The sequence below is a fragment of the Trichogramma pretiosum genome, unplaced genomic scaffold (assembly GCF_000599845.2).
Source record: "Trichogramma pretiosum strain Unisexual culture from Peru unplaced genomic scaffold, Tpre_2.0 scaffold113, whole genome shotgun sequence".
Lineage (NCBI taxonomy): Eukaryota > Metazoa > Arthropoda > Insecta > Hymenoptera > Trichogrammatidae > Trichogramma > Trichogramma pretiosum.
Genome location: NW_019640797.1, coordinates 33150 through 52425, shown reverse-complemented (window position 1 = coordinate 52425; position 19276 = coordinate 33150). Strand labels below are relative to the sequence as shown.

General features: G+C 44.6%; 1 protein-coding gene across 1 annotated transcript; it reads right to left on the bottom strand.

Moving 5' to 3' along the window:
• Positions 1-573: 573 nt before the first annotated feature.
• On the bottom strand, positions 574-12085 carry LOC106659810 (GATA zinc finger domain-containing protein 14; the record flags this gene model as incomplete). The annotated part of the gene is made up of 4 exons (XM_023458230.1): positions 574-3210; positions 8868-9320; positions 10026-10323; positions 11944-12085. Coding segments are annotated over 4 exons (1042 nt in total), but the record flags the coding sequence as incomplete, so codon positions are not given.
• Between the last annotated feature and the right edge of the window lie 7191 nt (positions 12086-19276).

Below are 19276 nucleotides of genomic sequence, written 5' to 3'. Positions count from 1 at the left end.
GCCTCAGATTTGTTGAATTATTATTATCGATATGAAAAAAGTTTGTATAAATTAATATAGATAGTGAAAAAACTTGAACATTTTCATCAATACAAAATGCAACTTTTGTGAATTGTACATATATTAATTTTACTTGACCGTCGGTGCTCAAGGAGACTGACCGTGATAGAGAATTTATAGGAACATAATTTACTAGAACACAATCATAATTCTTTTATATAAAATTGTACATTATTAATAAATGTTGCATTGACATTTTTTTACCACACCTAGAGTTTTAACTAAAAATTGAAGAACCATGAAAATACTAAAACAAAGTGTTTATACAAAAAAAAATATATAAATGCTAAAGTTTTCATCTAAATTGGATAAAAATAAAAATTTCTATAAAAAGTATGACTTGCGAGATAGGAATGCAGGTAAAGGTCGAACTAAATAAATAGGATAAAGAAAAATAAATACAACTAAAAAACAATTTTTAAAATGAAAAAATTTTTATAGTTTTTATGTATATAATGCTACAAATTTTACAATTTTTATTTACACATATAAAAATTATTTACTAGCGGTTTATTCAGGATGAAATAATTTTTATACATTCTAGATAAAAATCGTAAAATAATTGTCCACCGTTTTACTGGCAGTAAAACAGTCAATCTCCGTTAGTTAGACACCTCGAACGATCAAACTGAATATTTCGTCGATACCTCACAGTTTCATATAATTTGTTTATTACTGAAACAGACTGTAATGAACACTGAGAGAAATATGAAAATATTTAATAGCTGGTTTTGTCTTGATTAAACAAATGAACTATGGACGGGTACATTGTATACCCCGACTGTGATAAATTGATTAAATATTGATTGCAGACCATATGAAGGTCTTCTTGTTTAAAATTCTATTGTTAACGTGAATTAAAAAATCGATTATTATCCATCGAATGTGGTTTCGAAAAGTATGTGTTATTATGAGTTTATATGAAAAGATCAGTTACAATATCAACGCAATAACGTCAGATCGTACACTGGCGAAAGAAGATCAAATGACTTGTCGCTTATCTCCGCATGGTTTTACGCAAAAAACAAATGGGAGTCGGCGCATTTTATTTTGGACGAGCCTCATACTTCCGATCGCGAATTTATTCTCTATTAAATTTGATATTTTACTAATTATAGATTATCGAGTAAATGTTCGTAATATTTAGAAATATGCATTGATATAATAAATATAATACAGTTCTATAATGATAGGTGTTTTTTCGGTATAATACAGCTATAATACAAGTAGTCTTTGACGACAAACATTTTTTCCATAAAAATCTAGCATTCTCGCATCCGCGCTTCACAATTTTCTCAAGCATACATCCAATCGACGCAAAAGGTGACTCTCTGTTCACCTCTGACCACGCTCGATGACGTGTACAGGCATACGCACGCACATATTATCTATCGAATAACTAAACAAAAAAAAAAACATTTTAATTCGAAACAAAATATATTGCAAAATTGACATTCACGTGGATTTTCTTCATATATATGCATTTTTTTATATATATTTGTAACAGATGTTGCAGAGCTTCGACATCTAGGATATAGTTCAGCCTTTATTTTTTTTCTGTCGATTTGAAAATATTTGCTCCTCGCTCTCTTAAAAAAAAAAAAAAAAATTGGCAGTGACACGAGATGGTTGGGCACAGGCAGTTTTTTTTCTTTCATGCATTATTATCGTTACGTAAGTTAGCAGCTTTAGAGCAACATCGTTTTTCGGGCGCGCGAAAGCTCGATGCGCGCGCGCGCGCACACACACCTCATAGGAATTACACGATCAATTAATTAATAGAATAATCAACCTCGTATCTCTCGTATTTACACATTATTTTTTTCTTAATTTTTTGACATGCTAATAAATCCCGCAACGGTGACGACGACGACGCCGGTGCGTGCTTACTTGCTCGCGGCAGCGGCACAGCACAACGCGCGTCAAGTCACCCCTGTGTATCACCAGAACGCTTAGTAACTGAATTGCTCGTAATCGTGCTTGTATATGCGAAGCGCAAAATTGACCCGAGATAGCGTCGCAATCGGTTACACCTATTCGTGTTAATCTCTATATGACAGGTAGATAGGAGTAAACGTAAATTTTATAATATTTTACAATAATTTTTTTCGTTCTCGATGGCGCATCGTTATTGTATATGTCGTGTGGCACACAGTGCCCCGCGTATACACATACTTATATATCGGATTCGGTCAATAAACGCCCACAATGAGTACGAGCGATATCGAGCACAGCGTGTAACGCGCCTTTTTGTTTTTTTTTTCTTTTTTCATTTCGTCAACAACGCAGTTATATCTACACGCAGACGACTGTAGTACGACGACGAGTGGCGTCGCGGGCTTGTCGAGTTTTTGTTTTTCTTTTAAAATTTCTATATAATATCATAGGCGACGTACACGCGTACACACACACAGCGTCTTTGCGAGCTAAACATTTTCTCGATTGAATATGGCTTGAAAAATGCAGAGGCATTTTTTTTTAATATAAATCGGCGTCGATCATTATCCGTTACAATCTCTCGTCGTTATGTATAATATGTACTCGTATGCATGTCGGTTTTGGCCCGAGCGACGAACGCGCCTTAAATAGGATTACAAATCACAGAAGAAAGGGGGGTTTTGTCTTGTCGTCTCGCGTCCTTTATCATTATTATTATTTTTCTTATTTTGTCGCGCGCGCGCTGCGTTCGGGATACAATTACTACACGTATTATTTTATTCATTATAATTATAACAGTTAATACAGCAAACATACGCACGCACACACAGACAGACTATTTCATTCATACGCACACACATATATATTAACGCACAACACGCGGCAGGCGCACGCACGCGTGCCTAAACGTTTTTTCGTTAATTTTTCTTTAATTAATGTATAAATAGTCTCTTCCTTGACTCTTCTTGCACACTGTGTCGTCGTCGACGACGTCCCCCTTTAATTTTTTCTTTTAATATCGTCGAATGATGATCGTTTGTTGTGGCCGGCGGCGAAAATCGCTTCACCGCAGCAGGTAAGGCAGGAGGGCGACCGCGGCGGCGAGCAGCAGCGACGTCCATCGCGACGTCCGCTGCAACGTCCTCGACGAGGCCGCGTTGTACGTCAGCTCCTCGTTCTTCACCACTTCGTTCGGATGGTCCGAGTATTCTTCTGCAAGGTGAAAGAAAACAAAGAGACGAAATTAATGATTGGATTCGATTATTGGCATTTTGCGACTTTGATCGCTTTCCTAACGTTACAATACTACCGAGGAGATATTAATCAAGATACCTTGGTATATACACTTATTTGAGCAACTAGCTTTACTAATCATCCTACGCGTTTTGAACGCGACATCTATCGGCGACTTAGGTACTATAGTTAATATCAACGAGGCTGACCGCGCGACGTCTCATATAGGTGACGTATCACGCAACAATATTCAAGATGCAAACGAGTAATATAGTCTACCGGTGCAGCAGCAGCAGCAGCAGTCGATGCCGCTGGGCTCGCTCGCTCGCGCGCATTTCGAAGTCAAATTACTATAGAATGACGCGGGGGCTCTTTGAGCGTGTGCAGATGGCCGCCGTCGCTATATAGCTGCACTGACGAGAAACGACGCCAACGTCAGTAGTGCCTGCTGCCGCTGCTGACGATGACTCGACGCGCGGTGAAAAAAGTGCCGCGGGGGCTGCTTTTTTGCTCCCTCCTCGCAGCAGCAGCAGCAGCGCAGTACAGTCGAGTGCTGCTGCTGCTCTCGCTTCATTTCGCTTCGTGTACGATATATATGACGAGAGTAGTGGTGGTAGGTCTGTGCGTGTGTGTGTGTGTGTATGTCTGCGTAATGCACACGATGCAGCAGCAGCGGCACCAAGGCAACGACATCCGACGACGACGACGACGGCTGCACTTCACTGTGTTTTAAAAATGATAAGAGTATTTCGCATTGTGTCTGATACACAGAGGGCGACGCGGTGCTGCTGCTGGTGGATATGCCGGTAGCGTTGTCTGCGCCGAGCTGAGCTGCAGCAGCAGCTCGTCGTCTCTCGTGCAGCACGATACAGGCCTACTTTTCCGGCACAATTTCCAAAGAAGCCATTGGAATATTTTCGTACACGGTACAGCGATCATTATTTTCCCGACCCGCAAAACGCTGCTGATATTGGAATTTAAATCTCTCTCTCTCTCTCTCGTGCGACGTGTTATAAATTTATACGGACGAGTCGCGAGTTGATCAACATTTTGCAGTTTTCCTAGAAGATCGTCGTAGTCGTCGTCGTCGCGTCGAGTTAAACGAAGCGTTATGCAACTGCTGCTGAACATGCTAGGAAGAAAATGTCGCTCGATTTTTTTTTCTCGATCAAACGCAGCTAATACACGGCTGCTGCGCTATAGACGACAGGATACCGAAGAACCGAATGGCGCGCGCGGCGCTTGATTATTCATCACTCAGTCCGGTGGCTAATTCATCTAGAAAGAGAGCCCCGTAGCAAAATAGTTAGTTCGATGCTCGGAGATTTAGTCCTGGAGCCAAAGAGAGGTCGGATCGGCCACGTGAAAAAGATGGATAAAACCATGTTATTCTTATGTATTTTTTCCCGCTGAATCCGAATATCATGGTTAGAAGTCGCGCAGACTGCCCAAAAATTTGTTATAAACAAATATATTGCAAAATGAAGAAAATTTAAATTTTTCTAAATTTTAAACCCATATTTGTGTTCTTTGGGCAATTTTAAGCAAAAAGTGTCTCTTGTAAAATTTTCGTAAAATGATTAATTACCTAGATATTGAGACTCAAAGAGGAAAAAATGCACATTTTTGACCATTTTCAAATACCCACAACTTTTAAAATAATAAAGTTAAATCGATTTTAGACCCGTCATTTGTGAGATAAAAACTTAATCTTTAAGGTGATACTAATATCAAACATGATTTATCATACTGGACATGTTTTTTTGCACTATAAACATCGTCGTGTCAGAGCGTGTAATCGCGTTATGCATGCTACTGACATGGGCATTGCCATCAGAGCGTGGCAACGCTTTGAGTCTCAATATCTAGGTAAATAATTATTTTACGAAAATTTTACAAGAGACACTTTTTGCTTAAAATTGCCCAAAGAACACAAATATGGGTTTAAATTTAGAAAAATTTAAATTTTCTTCATTTTGCAATATATTTGTTTATAACAAATTTTTGGGCAGTCTGAGCGACTTCTAACCATGATATTCGGATTCAGCGGGAAAAAATACATAAGAATAACATGGTTTTATCCATCTTTTTCACGTGGCCGATCCGACCCCTCTTTGGCTCCAGGACTAATTCGAGAAATAAGCGAGCGATGACTATTTTTCCGCCGCCGTTGCTGCCGCTGTGCTGCTTGCGCGCATATAAATGCATGCCTGCGTCGTCTAGTGAAGCAGCAGCAGCAGCCAAGCTCTGAAGAAGATACGAGGTACATACACGAGAGGAGTCTTGTCGCGTCGCGGCAGTGTCACTGCGCGCTTATGTTACCTCTTTTTTTTTTTTTTTTTTTTTTTACTCTCGTTGNTCTTTTTTTTTTTTTTTTTTTCTTTACTCTCGTCTCGGCAGTCAAGTAGCCAGAGAGGCGCATATACACCTATGTATACTCCGTTCATATATAATCTTCGTAATACTGCTAAGATTATCGCTCCGGAATATTTATGCATTTATCTTATCTTTTTCTTTTTTTTTTGCTTGTCATATATCGGTTCGTCCATATACACACAGGTATGCGTAAAAAAGTAAAATAATTGCTATTTAGGTACGTACACTCGACGTGCAGAACTACGAGCAAATAACGCGCGTGTGTATGTGTGTGTGTGTGTGTGTGTGTGTGAGCGCAAGAAAAGAGCCATAAAACCCTTGTGTAGCCTCGTGTGTTTGTAAAAAAGCACTAGAGGAATCTAAGCTCTCTGCCACATACACAAGTCGCCTCTCTCTCATTGATTCTTTGTACGCTCACGTACGCGAATGTGGAGAGAAGGAGAGAGAGAGAGAGAGAAAGAGTAATCTCATCCGACGTGTAAGTGAAATACGTGTGTAAAGGCCCCGTGTGCGCGCTTATATATAAATGTATATATACGACGACGATTCTAAGCTCTTCGTGCTGCAGTGCAGTGCAGCGGTTGAAACGAACTCACTCGCTGCTGCTGCTGCTTTTGAGCAGCGGCAAAAAAGCTCGAGCACATTGAAAACGAGTATGTATCGTAACGTACGTACACACACGTGTATATACGAAGAATAACGCGTGTTACTCGCTTGCTAGCGGAGAAGAAGACAAAAAATCTGCAGCAGCAGCTCACAGAGAGAAGAGTCAGTGGCATAAAGAGCGCGACGAGAGAGAGAAGATCGAAAGAGAGGCACCACCATGTCGGGGCCTGGCGATATAAGCCTGTGCGTGCGTATAATATAATAATATGAAGCAGTACTACCACTCGAACGAGTATATATATACAAGAGTGCGAGGCATGGTTATAAAATGACGAGCGCGTGTAATAAGTCCGCGAGTCGCTCGTCGTCCTGTTGTTATACTCGACTTATACTTATAATATAAAGCAAGGAGGAAAGTAGTTAAATTATACGAGGCCGTAACCGACACTCAATCGACTGGCAGAGAGCCCAGTAGTAGTGGTGTCATTTGTAAAGTGTAAATATGACAACAAAAAGACGAGAGACTCGAGTTAAAGAGAGAGAGAGAGAGAGAGAGAAAAAGAAAAAATGACATGCCTCGAGAAATTACTGCGCGCCCGTAGGAATGCCTCTACTTTTGCACGAGATATTTATCAATTATATCAGCGATCATCTATCATCGTACACACATACACGTATATATTTATGAAAGAGAGTCGATGCACATGCATGCCTCGTGTGCCGCGCACGACGGACGACGACGGACAGCGGTATAGTATGTAGCAGGGCACGTAGGCGCAGGTACACACACATAACACACATAGAGGAGAGAAAAGAGGGGAAAAAGTTGCGAAGCTCGCGGAAAGTCGGAGTTAGCTCGAGCTAGAGCTCTATATATCTAAAAATAGCAGACGACGACTACGACTAGGTACTACTCCGCGGAGTAGCTCGCACACACACACATATACCGAAGATAAAGAGTCTCGCGCACAAAAAGAGAAAAAAAGTCGACCGACTCGAGAGAGAGAGAGAGAGAGAGAGAGAGAGAGAGAGAGAGAGAGAGAGAAGTTGTGTGTGCATGTATGAGAGCAGAAGAAGTATGTACACCCTGTACGTACGCGAGTCCGCGAGTATAATAAAGATAGTAGGTGGGCGTATAATATACATAGAGAGACGGACTGAAACACAACGTACGTACGTACACACACGCGCGGGCGAGTCGCAGACACGAACTACACACGCATATAGCGTACATATATACACGGTCAGCAGCAGCGACCTTTTTTTTTGAAACGAAAAAGAGGAGAGTCGTTTCTTCAGCAGCAGTAGCAGCAGCAGCATATATGCACCGGGCGAGAGAGAGTATTGAGTCGGTGCAGTGGCTGTGTGCTATGCGCTGCAGCGGCAGAAGTCAGCGATCGAGACTCCTCGATAAGCTCGACTCCGGAGCTTGGTGCTCGGCAAGAGAGTCTTGTTTATACCTCGCGCAGCAGCAGCAGCATTGCACTCGTTCTCTCTCTCTCTCTCTCTTATACGCTGAGACTCGCAGCGAGCGAAACGCAACATCGAGCTGCAGAGAAGAGAGAAGAGAGAACGAGACGCAAGACAATAGAGCGAAAAATATATGTATATACGTGTGTAAGGGGGAGAAGCGAGAGCTGGCAAAACGATGAGCGTCATGACTCCGCGATTCTCACCTCCGGGGCGCTGCAGCAGCAGCTCCTGCAGGGGCTCCCTTATATATCCTATATACGCTGCAGCTAGCTCCTATATAACTGCACTCGTCATGCGTGAACGCGCGTATAGCATTATACACACCGCTGTACATATAGCTATACCAATACTACTACTCTCGTCGAATGGAAATCGTCGTTTTTCGCCGAGAGAGAGACTTGATTTATAAAACGAGAGAGACGACGACGACGACGACGACGACGACGAACATTGCCCCCGTGTTGTGTGTGTGCGTCTCAGACTATACATATATCGCGAATTGCACGCAACGACCGCTGCGCCGAGCAGCAGCAAGTAGTACCTATAGTTTTTGCTATGATACGCTCGCGTACACACGTAACTATATGTATATACATGCGCTTCCCCCCGTGATGTGCAGCAGCACACGGGGGGGAAAGAGAGAAAATCGCTCTCGTTAACAAGTCGAGCTCGCTTACTCGCTTACTCGCGCGGCGCGCGGAGCTAGTTCGCCAACGCGACGATAATTACGATGATTTCTTCATTCAATGAATTATCGAAGACGGGTTTGTGCCGTCGCTGCTGCCGCTGCTGTTTTCAAATTACTATAAATCTCGCGCGCTTACATACATATATATAGCGGATGAGACAGCGCCAAGTGCGCGCAGAATTTGTGTATACGTAGCAATTAGCCGGTTCGATATATCTCATTACACTTAATACGAGCTGGTAAAACATTGATCTCTCTCGCGAGAGAGAGAGAACGAGAGAAATTATGAGTGGTACACGCGGGCACAGTTCGATACGCGTTATTAAATAAGACATAAATAAAACATTCGCAACGCCGCGCATCGTACAGAGCAATGAGGATTTTCACGATTACGCATCTGCAGCTGGGCAGTCGCGCGAATCGAGAAAATCATAAATACGCGATCTCTCGCGATACGCCAATACATATAGTTTACTATTATTTCGATACTCACTGTTTTTCTTCTTCGTGATGGAGGTCTTGGGTGGCTGGGACGCCGGCAGCAGGCCGTGATCCCGACCGCCGTAGACCGGCGGCTGTGGCTGCTGGTGCGGATAGTTCGGGAACATCGGCACCTGGGGTATGTGCGACAGCGTCGGCGGCACCACCGCGTTGTCCTGATTGTTGTTCGTCGGATGCTCGTCTCTGTTATTGTTGTTGATATTACTCATGCCCGTGTGATCTCGATTGTTATTGTTGTTGTTGTTGCTACTTCCACCCGGGCCATTGTTGAGCACGTTGCTCGGGTAGAATCGATCGTTGCTGCCCTTGTAGACGGACGGCGGCAGCGGGGCCGGCGGCATTCCGTTCGAGATGCCGTTGTTGGCTTGGCCACCGTGCTGGCCGATGATCGACGTCGACGTCGAGCTGCTGCTCGTGCTCATCGTGCTGCTCGTTACCGATATCGCTGAGGACATGACAAAAAATATATGAGTATATCTTTGTATTATAGGAAGTAAAATTAAGCCGTATTGTGCGTGCGCGATGCGTAATGCAATTTTGAACGATCGACGACGGCGACGAATTCCAGATGAATCACCGAATATAATTGCGTATACGCGTCGCACACGGAGTGGGGAATTCGATTATAATGATATGGGCTGGCATTTTTACGTTGAATAGCGCCTTGGGAGCGCATGTGTTCGATAAAAATCACCTGCCTCTCCTTCAGCTCCTCGATAGATGGGCCTGTGTCTGGCTACACATAATACACACACGTATGATTATCGATCACGTATACTGTATACTGTCCGACGAGCTCCGAAGAATGGAGAAAGAATGAGAAAAAATTAGATGATTTCGTCAAACGAAACACCGCCGCACTACGTATTTTCTCGTTAAGCGATAATACAAACGCGACGCAGCGCGGAGTAAAGGAGGTTGCCGCGCGCGCCTCATACCGTCGAGTCACGCCGAGGGCGAGAATGAAAAGGTGATCGACACGGAGTATATAAAGAGGAGGAGAACGAAGAAGGAGAGAATTTCAGCTCGAAAAGGGATCGCAGGTGTGCACTTATGTATACGATACAAATTAGCGATTAATTTTGCCCGCGCGCGCGCGCGTATTTTTTTCATAACATCAAAAAAATTGTTATACAATATTTATACTCACAATTGTTGCGGCTGGGCACGTAGTTGGGCTGGTCCTGCTCGTTGCAGCAGACCTTGAACACGACCTTCATGTTGTGGGTGGTGCATCGGCCGCCGATCCTCCGATGCAGATCGTCCCGCGACGACGTGCTGATGAAGTAGTAGTCGCGGCCCGGATGGAACTCGAGGCCGCCGGGCTGCGGCGTGAACGGCCTGAACGTTATCGTGAAGTACATGGTCTTGAAGGGCTTGTCGCAGATGGCGATGACCCGCGGACTCGGATTCGTTATCCGGCACGTCTCGTACTCCTCCTTCGACACCTGGTTGGTAGGCAAGAAAAAAATAAATAAATAAATAAGGAGACACAATTAGTTATCCGTCTCTCTCGGTATACGGTAGGTATAGAGTAGCGCAGTTTTCGCGCGCCACGGGATATCGGACGACGAGAGAGAGAGAGAGAGAGAGAATGTCGTTCGAACTGCTGCAGCTACTCGTCACCTCGATCGTATATACAGCAACTTTTTTGCTGCAGCGTGCTATATTATAAGCCATACAGTGGTAGTAGTAGTAGCAGCAGTGGCAGTAGTAAGTAGCCATGCTCGCCGCTTCACCGAATCAATTAAGCGGACTTTTTGCCCCGGCTAAACGATTTCTTTTCCGTCTATCTCAATTTCTCATTCGACGTTGAGACTCTCTCTCTCTTCTCTCTCTCCGTACTGCAAAATGCGTGTACGTACACCTGTGGTACATTATTTACTCCAACGTATCTCGCGGACTGAATCGATGCGACTTTTATCGACCCGATGAAAAATGCGATCGCGATATATATTTCAGAGGTTTTTCTTCTATACGTACACGAGCGCATTCCACAATGAACTAATATTTATTTTTATTTTATTTATTTATTTTGTACGTATACATCTTTCCATTTCTTTGAAAACCTTATAATATACGCGTACTACCACACGAGAATATGAGAGAGAGAGAAAGAGAAAAAGGATGACGAAAAATCGAGCCGCGCGAAAAAACAAAAAGTCCGCGAGAGGTGTGCTGCTGTTACCGCTGCTGCCTGGCAAGCGTTTCGCAAGGAAATGTCACATTCCTTTACGAAGGACAAAACAATCACCCGCGTATGCTCACGTATTCCGTCCACACACACACGTATACGCGTGTATGTGTGAGAGAGTCGCGCCGATATAATCCCTCGAGAGAGAAGCCCTGCGTGCGAGGAACTCGCGCCCGCAAAACCACCGCGCCAAGCAGCAGCAGCAGCAGCAACAGCGGAGACACGTGTTTCGTACGGCCGCACTTTTATATAAAATCGTGCGTATGTGTGTGTGTGTGCAGTTAATATACGTTGCAAGCAACTTTTTTTTGGGGCCTCGGCTCAGCGACTCCTGAGAAAGAACGCGCGAGTAGCTCGGCGGCCGAAGGAAGGAAAGAGAGAGAAGAGAAAGGACCTAATTTATAGGCGAACACGTCGCCACAGCTGTCTAAATAGTCTACCTCGTTCGTTGTTTTTTTTGTCTTTTCGCAGATTTGAGAAATCGAGAGTTCAACAAGATCCATTAATTCAGCCCTATATATTACGCGCTGCACTTTGTTGTATAATACACGACGACGACGACGACGTTGTATATAGTGTATAAGCTTGCCAAGCTCTCTCTGATATCGCGGCGCGCATCCGCTTTTGCCTTCGCGCGTTCGCCTCTTCGTGTGGTATGCGCGTATAATGTAATATAAAGCACGCGAAAGCAGAGCCTAGCTCGAAACGCGATGACGCGAATATAAAGTGTAACTTTAATCTAATTTCCGTCGGATCGCGGCCCGCAGTTTCTACGTATAATGCTCTAGATCGGTTCTGTCGTACTTTTCTATTATATATAATAGGTAGAGAGATCGGTATGAGGCAAAAGATCGGTAAGCAATATTATACTCACATTGTAAATAATGTATTTTTCCGCTTCGTCATCGTAGGTGCCTGGCTGGTAGACCGGACATATGATGTTCACTTGGTCGTACTCGAACGCCGCGTTGTTTTTGTTGACGTCTATTATGTGATCCGTATTGTCTATTCGAAATCTGCAAAATAAAGTAAGAAAATCATTAGTCTATATGGTTTAGATTTTGGGAGTTTGTATATAAAAAATATAGCTTAAATGACAAATACATCGTTTTTTTCAAATATGTAAACTCTCTTATATAAATATGAGCATCTCTTGCATGCAAAATACACTGCCGATCGCTCTCTTGGCTGATACCGGCTTATACAGCAGCGTTCGGTAGTATTTAAGTAAAAGTCGGGTAGTATTTTGTTGTATACTGCTCTTGCGAGTAAAAAACAAAACAAGAATCGCACACAGGCGCGCACGATCGCGCGGATATTTTTTCTCTCGCTTCTTTCTTTCTTTTCTTTTTTTTTATATCCTTCGTCGAAAGCCTTCAGAATGCATTAGCATCGCGGGCCGACTCGGGCGACGCGTGCAGCAGCACGCAGCAGCAATGCCTATGCCGGGAGCGGGTGTCGCTGCTGCACAGCACAGCATACAGCACAGATATAAGTACAACACATCGCGCGCATCGCCACCGTAGCCGTTGTTGTTGTTGTTGTTGCTGTATAGCCACGGTGGTGCATTCATACATGCACATCGGCCAGCGCCCGATGCAAAAGCCGAAGGTAAACGCGAAGGCAAGAAGGCAAGAGAATATACATGAAGATGGTAGAAGGAAAAGAGGAGGAGGAGGAGGAGGAGGAGGAGGTGGAGAGCAAGGAAAGGAAGAATCGGTCAAAAACGAAAGCGTAAAAAAAGCCATCGAGACACCGAGAAGAGAACCTCGTGGGTTGTTCTTTCTCTCTCTCGGGCTTCACCTCCACCTACTCTCTTGCAGCAGAGGGTTAGCTGAGGCAACATATATGTACGCATATTATATGTATACGGCATATACACAAGCGAGAGTGTAGATATTTGCCGAGGATAATAAAGGGGTCAAGGGTATGGGTGTACGTGCACGTACTCGTATGTGTATGAGATCGTGGGCCCAGTGGGATGCAGTGCACACGATGCACTTTTCGCACGATCCTATACGTACGCGCGTTTACGTTTCAAAATATTATTCGCAGAGTGAGAGAGCTAAACACATCGCATGACTCGCGTCTGCTCTGTGTGTCATTTATGTGTGCGAGCACCGATGATCGGCATGGGTCCATATGCGCGAGAACCGAGAAAAAGGACTCTCTCTCTCTCCCAGAGCAAAAGAGAGAGATAATTTGACGGCCCGTGGGCGCGAGCTCTCTGCTCTCTCGAGTAGCTGCAGCGCGCAGAAACAATTTTTCGTAATGCGTGGGATACGCCCGAGCGCTCGGTTTACATGATATATTCCGTGGGCACACGGTTGATGGGTCCGCGGACGTATACACACACGATGATGATGATCCGCGAGCACGAGCAACACTCATTTTGCGTTATACATTCATAATATTTTTCGATAATCACACGCATACGCTGCGCAGCGCATCGAAATTAGATTCGAGCCCCGACGGCGAGTCACGCGCGAGTACATCGCGATATTTTCAAAGTATCTCCAGGGATTTTTTTACAAATCGAACGTTCGTGTTGTATATACTATGCGGATATGTATACAGAGGAAGAGGAGGGGAAAAATGAAAATTTTTAATACTGGTCCGTGGATGTGTCTTTGCGCTCCTTCTCGAGACAACAATAATATATAAACGCAGTCCGCGACGATATTTACAAGCGAAAGAAAATACTCGTGCATGATAAAAATAAACAAAGACAAGAGAGGTTCTCTCTCTTCGCGCATTATGTGCGGCTCGTAGTTGGCAATAGAGAGAGAGAGAGAGAGAAAGCTCAAAGGCAGTGCAAAGAAGGCTAGAAAGGAGTTGCTGCACGCATAGCGCAGTGCGCAGCGCACAAAGATACAAATACACATTCGTAAAAGGCCTCGCTCGCGCGCGAGTATATAGTAGTAGTAGTAGTAAGGGACACAAATAAAAGAAAGGGAGAGGGAGTCTCTACTCTCCCTGCAACGCGGAGCCACGAGCGAGAGAAAAGAAGGAGCAAATAATAGTAATAAAAATAATAAAAAAAAAAAAGTCCAGCAGAAGAATGAATAAGGTGCGCGCAGGGTGAGAAAGGAAGAAACGAACGAGCCGAGAGAGAGAAGGAGCGAGAACGGTTCACGCTGTTCTTCGCATAGGGTATAACCGGTTCCCACTTTTCTCTCTCTCACTCGCTCTCTTCGCTCTCCGATACAACTCCTCGCGTCCATATACACCACACGTAGCACACGGAGGCGAGTGCAGTGTGGAGACGATGCGGCTAGGAGTACAGGTACACACAGCACGTATGTATATAATGCCAGAAGGAAAAGATCGTCGAAGATGATGATAAAACAACTTTGAGGATTCTTTCGAGTTCGTCGTCGTCGTCGTCTCCGCCTGCGCGATCATCCGGCACATTTTTTCGGTTATATAGCTCGTGTATATACAGGTATACATAAAAGCACGGCGATCGATCCTTTTTTTTTGGTAGACGATCGATCATAATGTCACTCCGCGACACTTTTGTATCAGGTGCAGCACCATTATTGCTTTTTAATTACTCCACTGCATATACAACAACAAAAAAATAAGAGGACACCGTCTCTCGGAAATCACACTCCGAAAATGGCCAAAATATAGACTCGCTACATAGGCGTCGTAATCAAAAGGCAATTCGAGCCTTGGCTAAATTTTAGGTATCATGGAATTCGAGTTATTCCTGCAGCCTGCAAGGACGATCGTTATATATATATATTTTTTCGTCTCTCTCGAATCCGCGCGAACGAAGCGTGAAAATGCCATCTTTCGAGGGGGTAAAAAAAATAAAACCTTGCCCCGCGCTGTTCCATGGGTCCTCCTGCGCGCACGTTAATACGCTTATAATAATATTATATAAACTGCACGAGAGGACGACGGACAAAGCTCGAAAATATGTATATAGCATAAGAGCACGGACGCAGACAGAGTGTAGAAAGATAAAGCCAAAGCGAGAGAGAGAGACAATGCGAGCAAGAAAAGTTTCCAAGGAAATAAGAGAGGCGCTCGCGCAGAGTAGAGAGAGAGGCCAGCGCAGCAACACACATCGTCGGACAATCTCGTAAGTGGGCGTGTAAGGACTCGAGAAATTGGAAGGTAGGCTGGGTCCGGGGCAAATTAACGTTTGGCGATAATATCCGTTCTTTCTCGTTCTTTTGCTAACCCTCTCTCTCTCTCTCTGCGAGCGAGATGTGTGTGCTTCGTCTCTGCTCTCTGTCTCTCCCACACTCGGGGCTTCGGCACGACTTTTGTGTCCAGTGTACGCTGCTGCTGCTGCTTCGGCGAGTAGAGAGAGCGAGTTGCCCCCGAGTCGCGAACACACATACACTGTGGTATGTGTCTGTACCTCGTATACCTATTACAATATTTGCCCTACGTGGAACTCGCAGCGCACGACCCTAGGGCCATCATCAAAAAATAGGAGGCCCCATATACGCGCGTATTGCGTCGTATTAAATGTACGCAAACTGCAATGTCATTGCTTTTTTTAGCTCGCTCGCCATCTACTCTCTTCTTCTTTTTTTTTTTTTTTTGGCTTTTTGTGTTTGGCCCTTTGCGAGAGCTGTGCTGTGCTGCTGCTGCCTGTGGGCAATATAAGCCTCGACCTCTTCTCTCTTTCTCTACTTTTCTTCTCCAATATATGTATGTGATGTATTCGCATTATACGCGTACATTGTTACCGATATTTCACTGCCGCACGCGCGCGGCAGTCTCCTTTTTATACAGGCACACATAGCATCATCATCATCATATATAGCGAACAGTTACATTGTGTGTCCTAATGTTTTATATTGTACACGGATCCGAGGCTTATGCTGCTGATGCTGCTTTGCCGGGCGCGCAGAAACCGGCCGAACATGATTTACGATTTTCGTCCTCATCAACGATGATCATCGTGATCATCATTGCTCGCCTCTCTCTCTCTCGACTGGCACTGATCATCGTTATTATCTTCCGAACCGACCAAAGAAGAGATTTCGGAGCGCGCGCGCCATGATTAATGACTTATGCATGTCTGCTGCTGCTGCTGCTGCGGCAGCAGAGAGAGAAATGAAACATATTTCCGAGGATGTCTTTGGAAAGTTTTGCGCGCACGATTGCCACGAGCATACGTACATACACAACGCACACGCAACGCAAAAATATTTGTTGTATAGAGAGAAACGGAGAAACAACAATGCTCGCGCAGGCCGAGTATCTAGTATCCAGTATATAGAGTTTTTCTCAGCAGAAGTTGAGCAGCGTATATATATGTACTGTTGCGTGGAATAGATCGAATTCCAAAAGCGGAGGATACCTGCGGACTGGTACAAAAAAAAGGCTCTCTCATTCTGCTGCTGCTGCTCCTGCCGCTGCTGCTCTACAATTTTTTCGTTTGTTTTCTTTGTGCCATTTGAGATTCGCGAATTTCGAGCTGGCCGAAAAAAAATCCCGGGAAACGTTTCTCCGTTAAACGGGGAAGCAGAGCTCGTGCGCGCGCGCGCGCGAATATCAATCAGAATTTTTCATACGGCATTAATACCGCGCGCGGTATTGCGAAGATCGAGAGAAACGCAGTTTGCTCTCGAATTGAAATCGCAGGCGTGTACGCGCGCCTCCTCGATTTATTTACGTTTTCTTTTTTTTTTTCTTTCCTCTCGCGCCTCTTTTGCGCCCAGCCTCACCCCTCCCCCACTCCGTACATATGCGTAAGAGCAGTATTTGATGTAGAGAATGAACGCAAGACGGATAGTGTAACTCTGCTCGCGCGATCGTTCCAAGTATAATGAAAGTAGCCGCGGCAAGCGGCAGTGCAGCGGCATTGGGTGAAATTGAGAAATGAGCGGAACGGTATTGCATACACACACACACACACACACACACACACAGACAGACACCGGTTTATATTCGTACCGAAAAAGCTCGGCTCTTGCATTATCGCCCAGCGATTTGTTCTGAATTCAATTTAATCGGCCGAGTCACACGATATCTTCGCAATCGATCGGCTGCGGCGCGCGCAAAATTATTTTTAATTGAAAGCGCGGTGCACATTGCGGGCCTGTATATAGCACACAGTGCATATACAGGGCGCAACGCGATGCAACGCGCGAGCGCAGCTGTGTATATATATGTATGGCTTAATATATCATCGTTTGAATTTTTTTTCGGCTTTCGCGCGCGCGAGAACGCAATCTGCGCATTTTTCCAAGTCAGCAGAAAAAAAAATGAAGAAACGAATATAACGAGAGCAGCGAGGGGGAGTGAGAGAGCAGAGAGTAAAATAAACTGCGACTGCACGCGGCGGCGGTGTTGCGGCTAGCCATGAGCGTGTGTGTGTGTGTGTGTGTGTGTGCATTTTATATACACAGGGTGCACATGGGAAAATAAGCAAGCGCACGATATGTAAAAAATCTGCGTGCGCGCGCGCCTGTAAACGAGAAGAAGGGATAAAAATTCATAAAAAATGTATAAGCATGCGAGAGCTCCCACAGTCACCTCTACTCTTTCATGATTTTACTCTTATAGTCTACTACATACTACATGCGTGCGCTACAAAATTTTAACCTCGTTCGAAGACGTATTAGCGTCTGCGGTTATTATTATTAAAACTCCCAACCCCGCGGGGATGTGTGTGTGCATGGCAGTTTCTCGGCAAATTACCGAATGAAACGTTCGAGTTTTTAGGCAAGCATATACAAGATAAAAAAAAGGGTACTAGAGGTAAACGAAAAAGGAGAAATTGAATGTCGAACGGGCGTCGCGATGAACGATAAGATAATTTTGGCCTCTCTCGGCGAGTTGAGTTATTATAATGATCGGCTGCTGCGCTCTATATACGCAACGAATAGATAATTTCCCTCGAGGCGAGAGAGAGGAAGGTCAGTTTCGTTGCGATTGTTTTCCCAATAATATTTGGCATAAATTTGCAGAGGCTTTAAACTATTAGACGTGTGAGCGACTACTCCGGTAATGCGCCTCGAGAGCGGATTTTCTAGAGAGTAGTAGGTACAGCTCAGCGAGGAAATATGCCTCGAGGCATTCGCGAGAGAGAGAGAGAGAGACACGCCGCTACAGGTTTGGTTGCGAACCATTAAAATCTTATGAGCATCGAAGCAAAAGGCCCAAGAAGATAATGAACTATGGCCGCGTTGTGCTGCAGTATATACACACGTATATAGAGACGAGAGAATGAAATGTTTTAAGCCGCTCATGACAAAGAGGCTCATCATTTCTAAACCGACTAAGAGAGAGAGAGAGAGGAGAGAGAGAAAGACGGAGCTATATAACAACGGACAATCCCAAAAAATCGATTATCAGCGTTAAGTTTCATTTAACTGCAAAAAAGGGGGAGCGCCGCTTGGCTCTCGCTTCTTTTGCTCGCGCGCACGTCAGTCACACACACGTAGCTAAAGAAACAAGAAAAAAAGAAGAAGACGAGGAAGAAGAAAATGAGAAACAGAATAGTCTCTTTCACCTATTTGCGCAGCTACAAAGGACACCCCCGTGTGTTGCTGTCGAGCTGTAGCCACTCCCGTTTTTTTTTGTTTTTTTTTTCAAACGTGTACGTACCCGCGCAGAAAGCACCGAACCTCTCAAAACCGCTCGCTAAATATAGATCGGGCCAAGAGCCTATGCATCATCGCAACGATATATAGATTCTTCGAGGGATCTCTCTCAAGTAGACGAGGCAAATGGTCGAGTTCTTGCAAGCTCGAGCGCGAGTTAAAGTGCGACAGGCGGCGGCGGCGGCGGCGTTTGGTCGCGCTCAAAAATAGAAGTACGCGATATCGCCGAATACTTTCTCACCGGTGCGTGCAAAAAGTGAAAAATAATAATAATAATAATATTAATCAAAAAGTATAACGTATATTACAAGAGAGAGCGAGAAAAACGCGAAGATATGCTGCTGCTGACGCCGCCGACATCACATAATTTAATAGCAATATACACTTGCGGTCGCTGCTGCTGCATCTCGCGTGTCTTCTATAAGCGCAGCAGCTCCTTTCGTAACAAAAATAAATCCGCGCGATATTTTCCATCTGACGCGCGGTTTTTGCGCGTTAGTCGTACACACGCACGCATCGGTGCAAGGGTTTAAGCGCAAAAAGTTTCGTAAATATATAACGCCAAGCTCCGTGTGTGGATCTTCAAAGGAATGCATCGCGAGAGCCCCAAGAATGAGGGGGGGGGGGGGG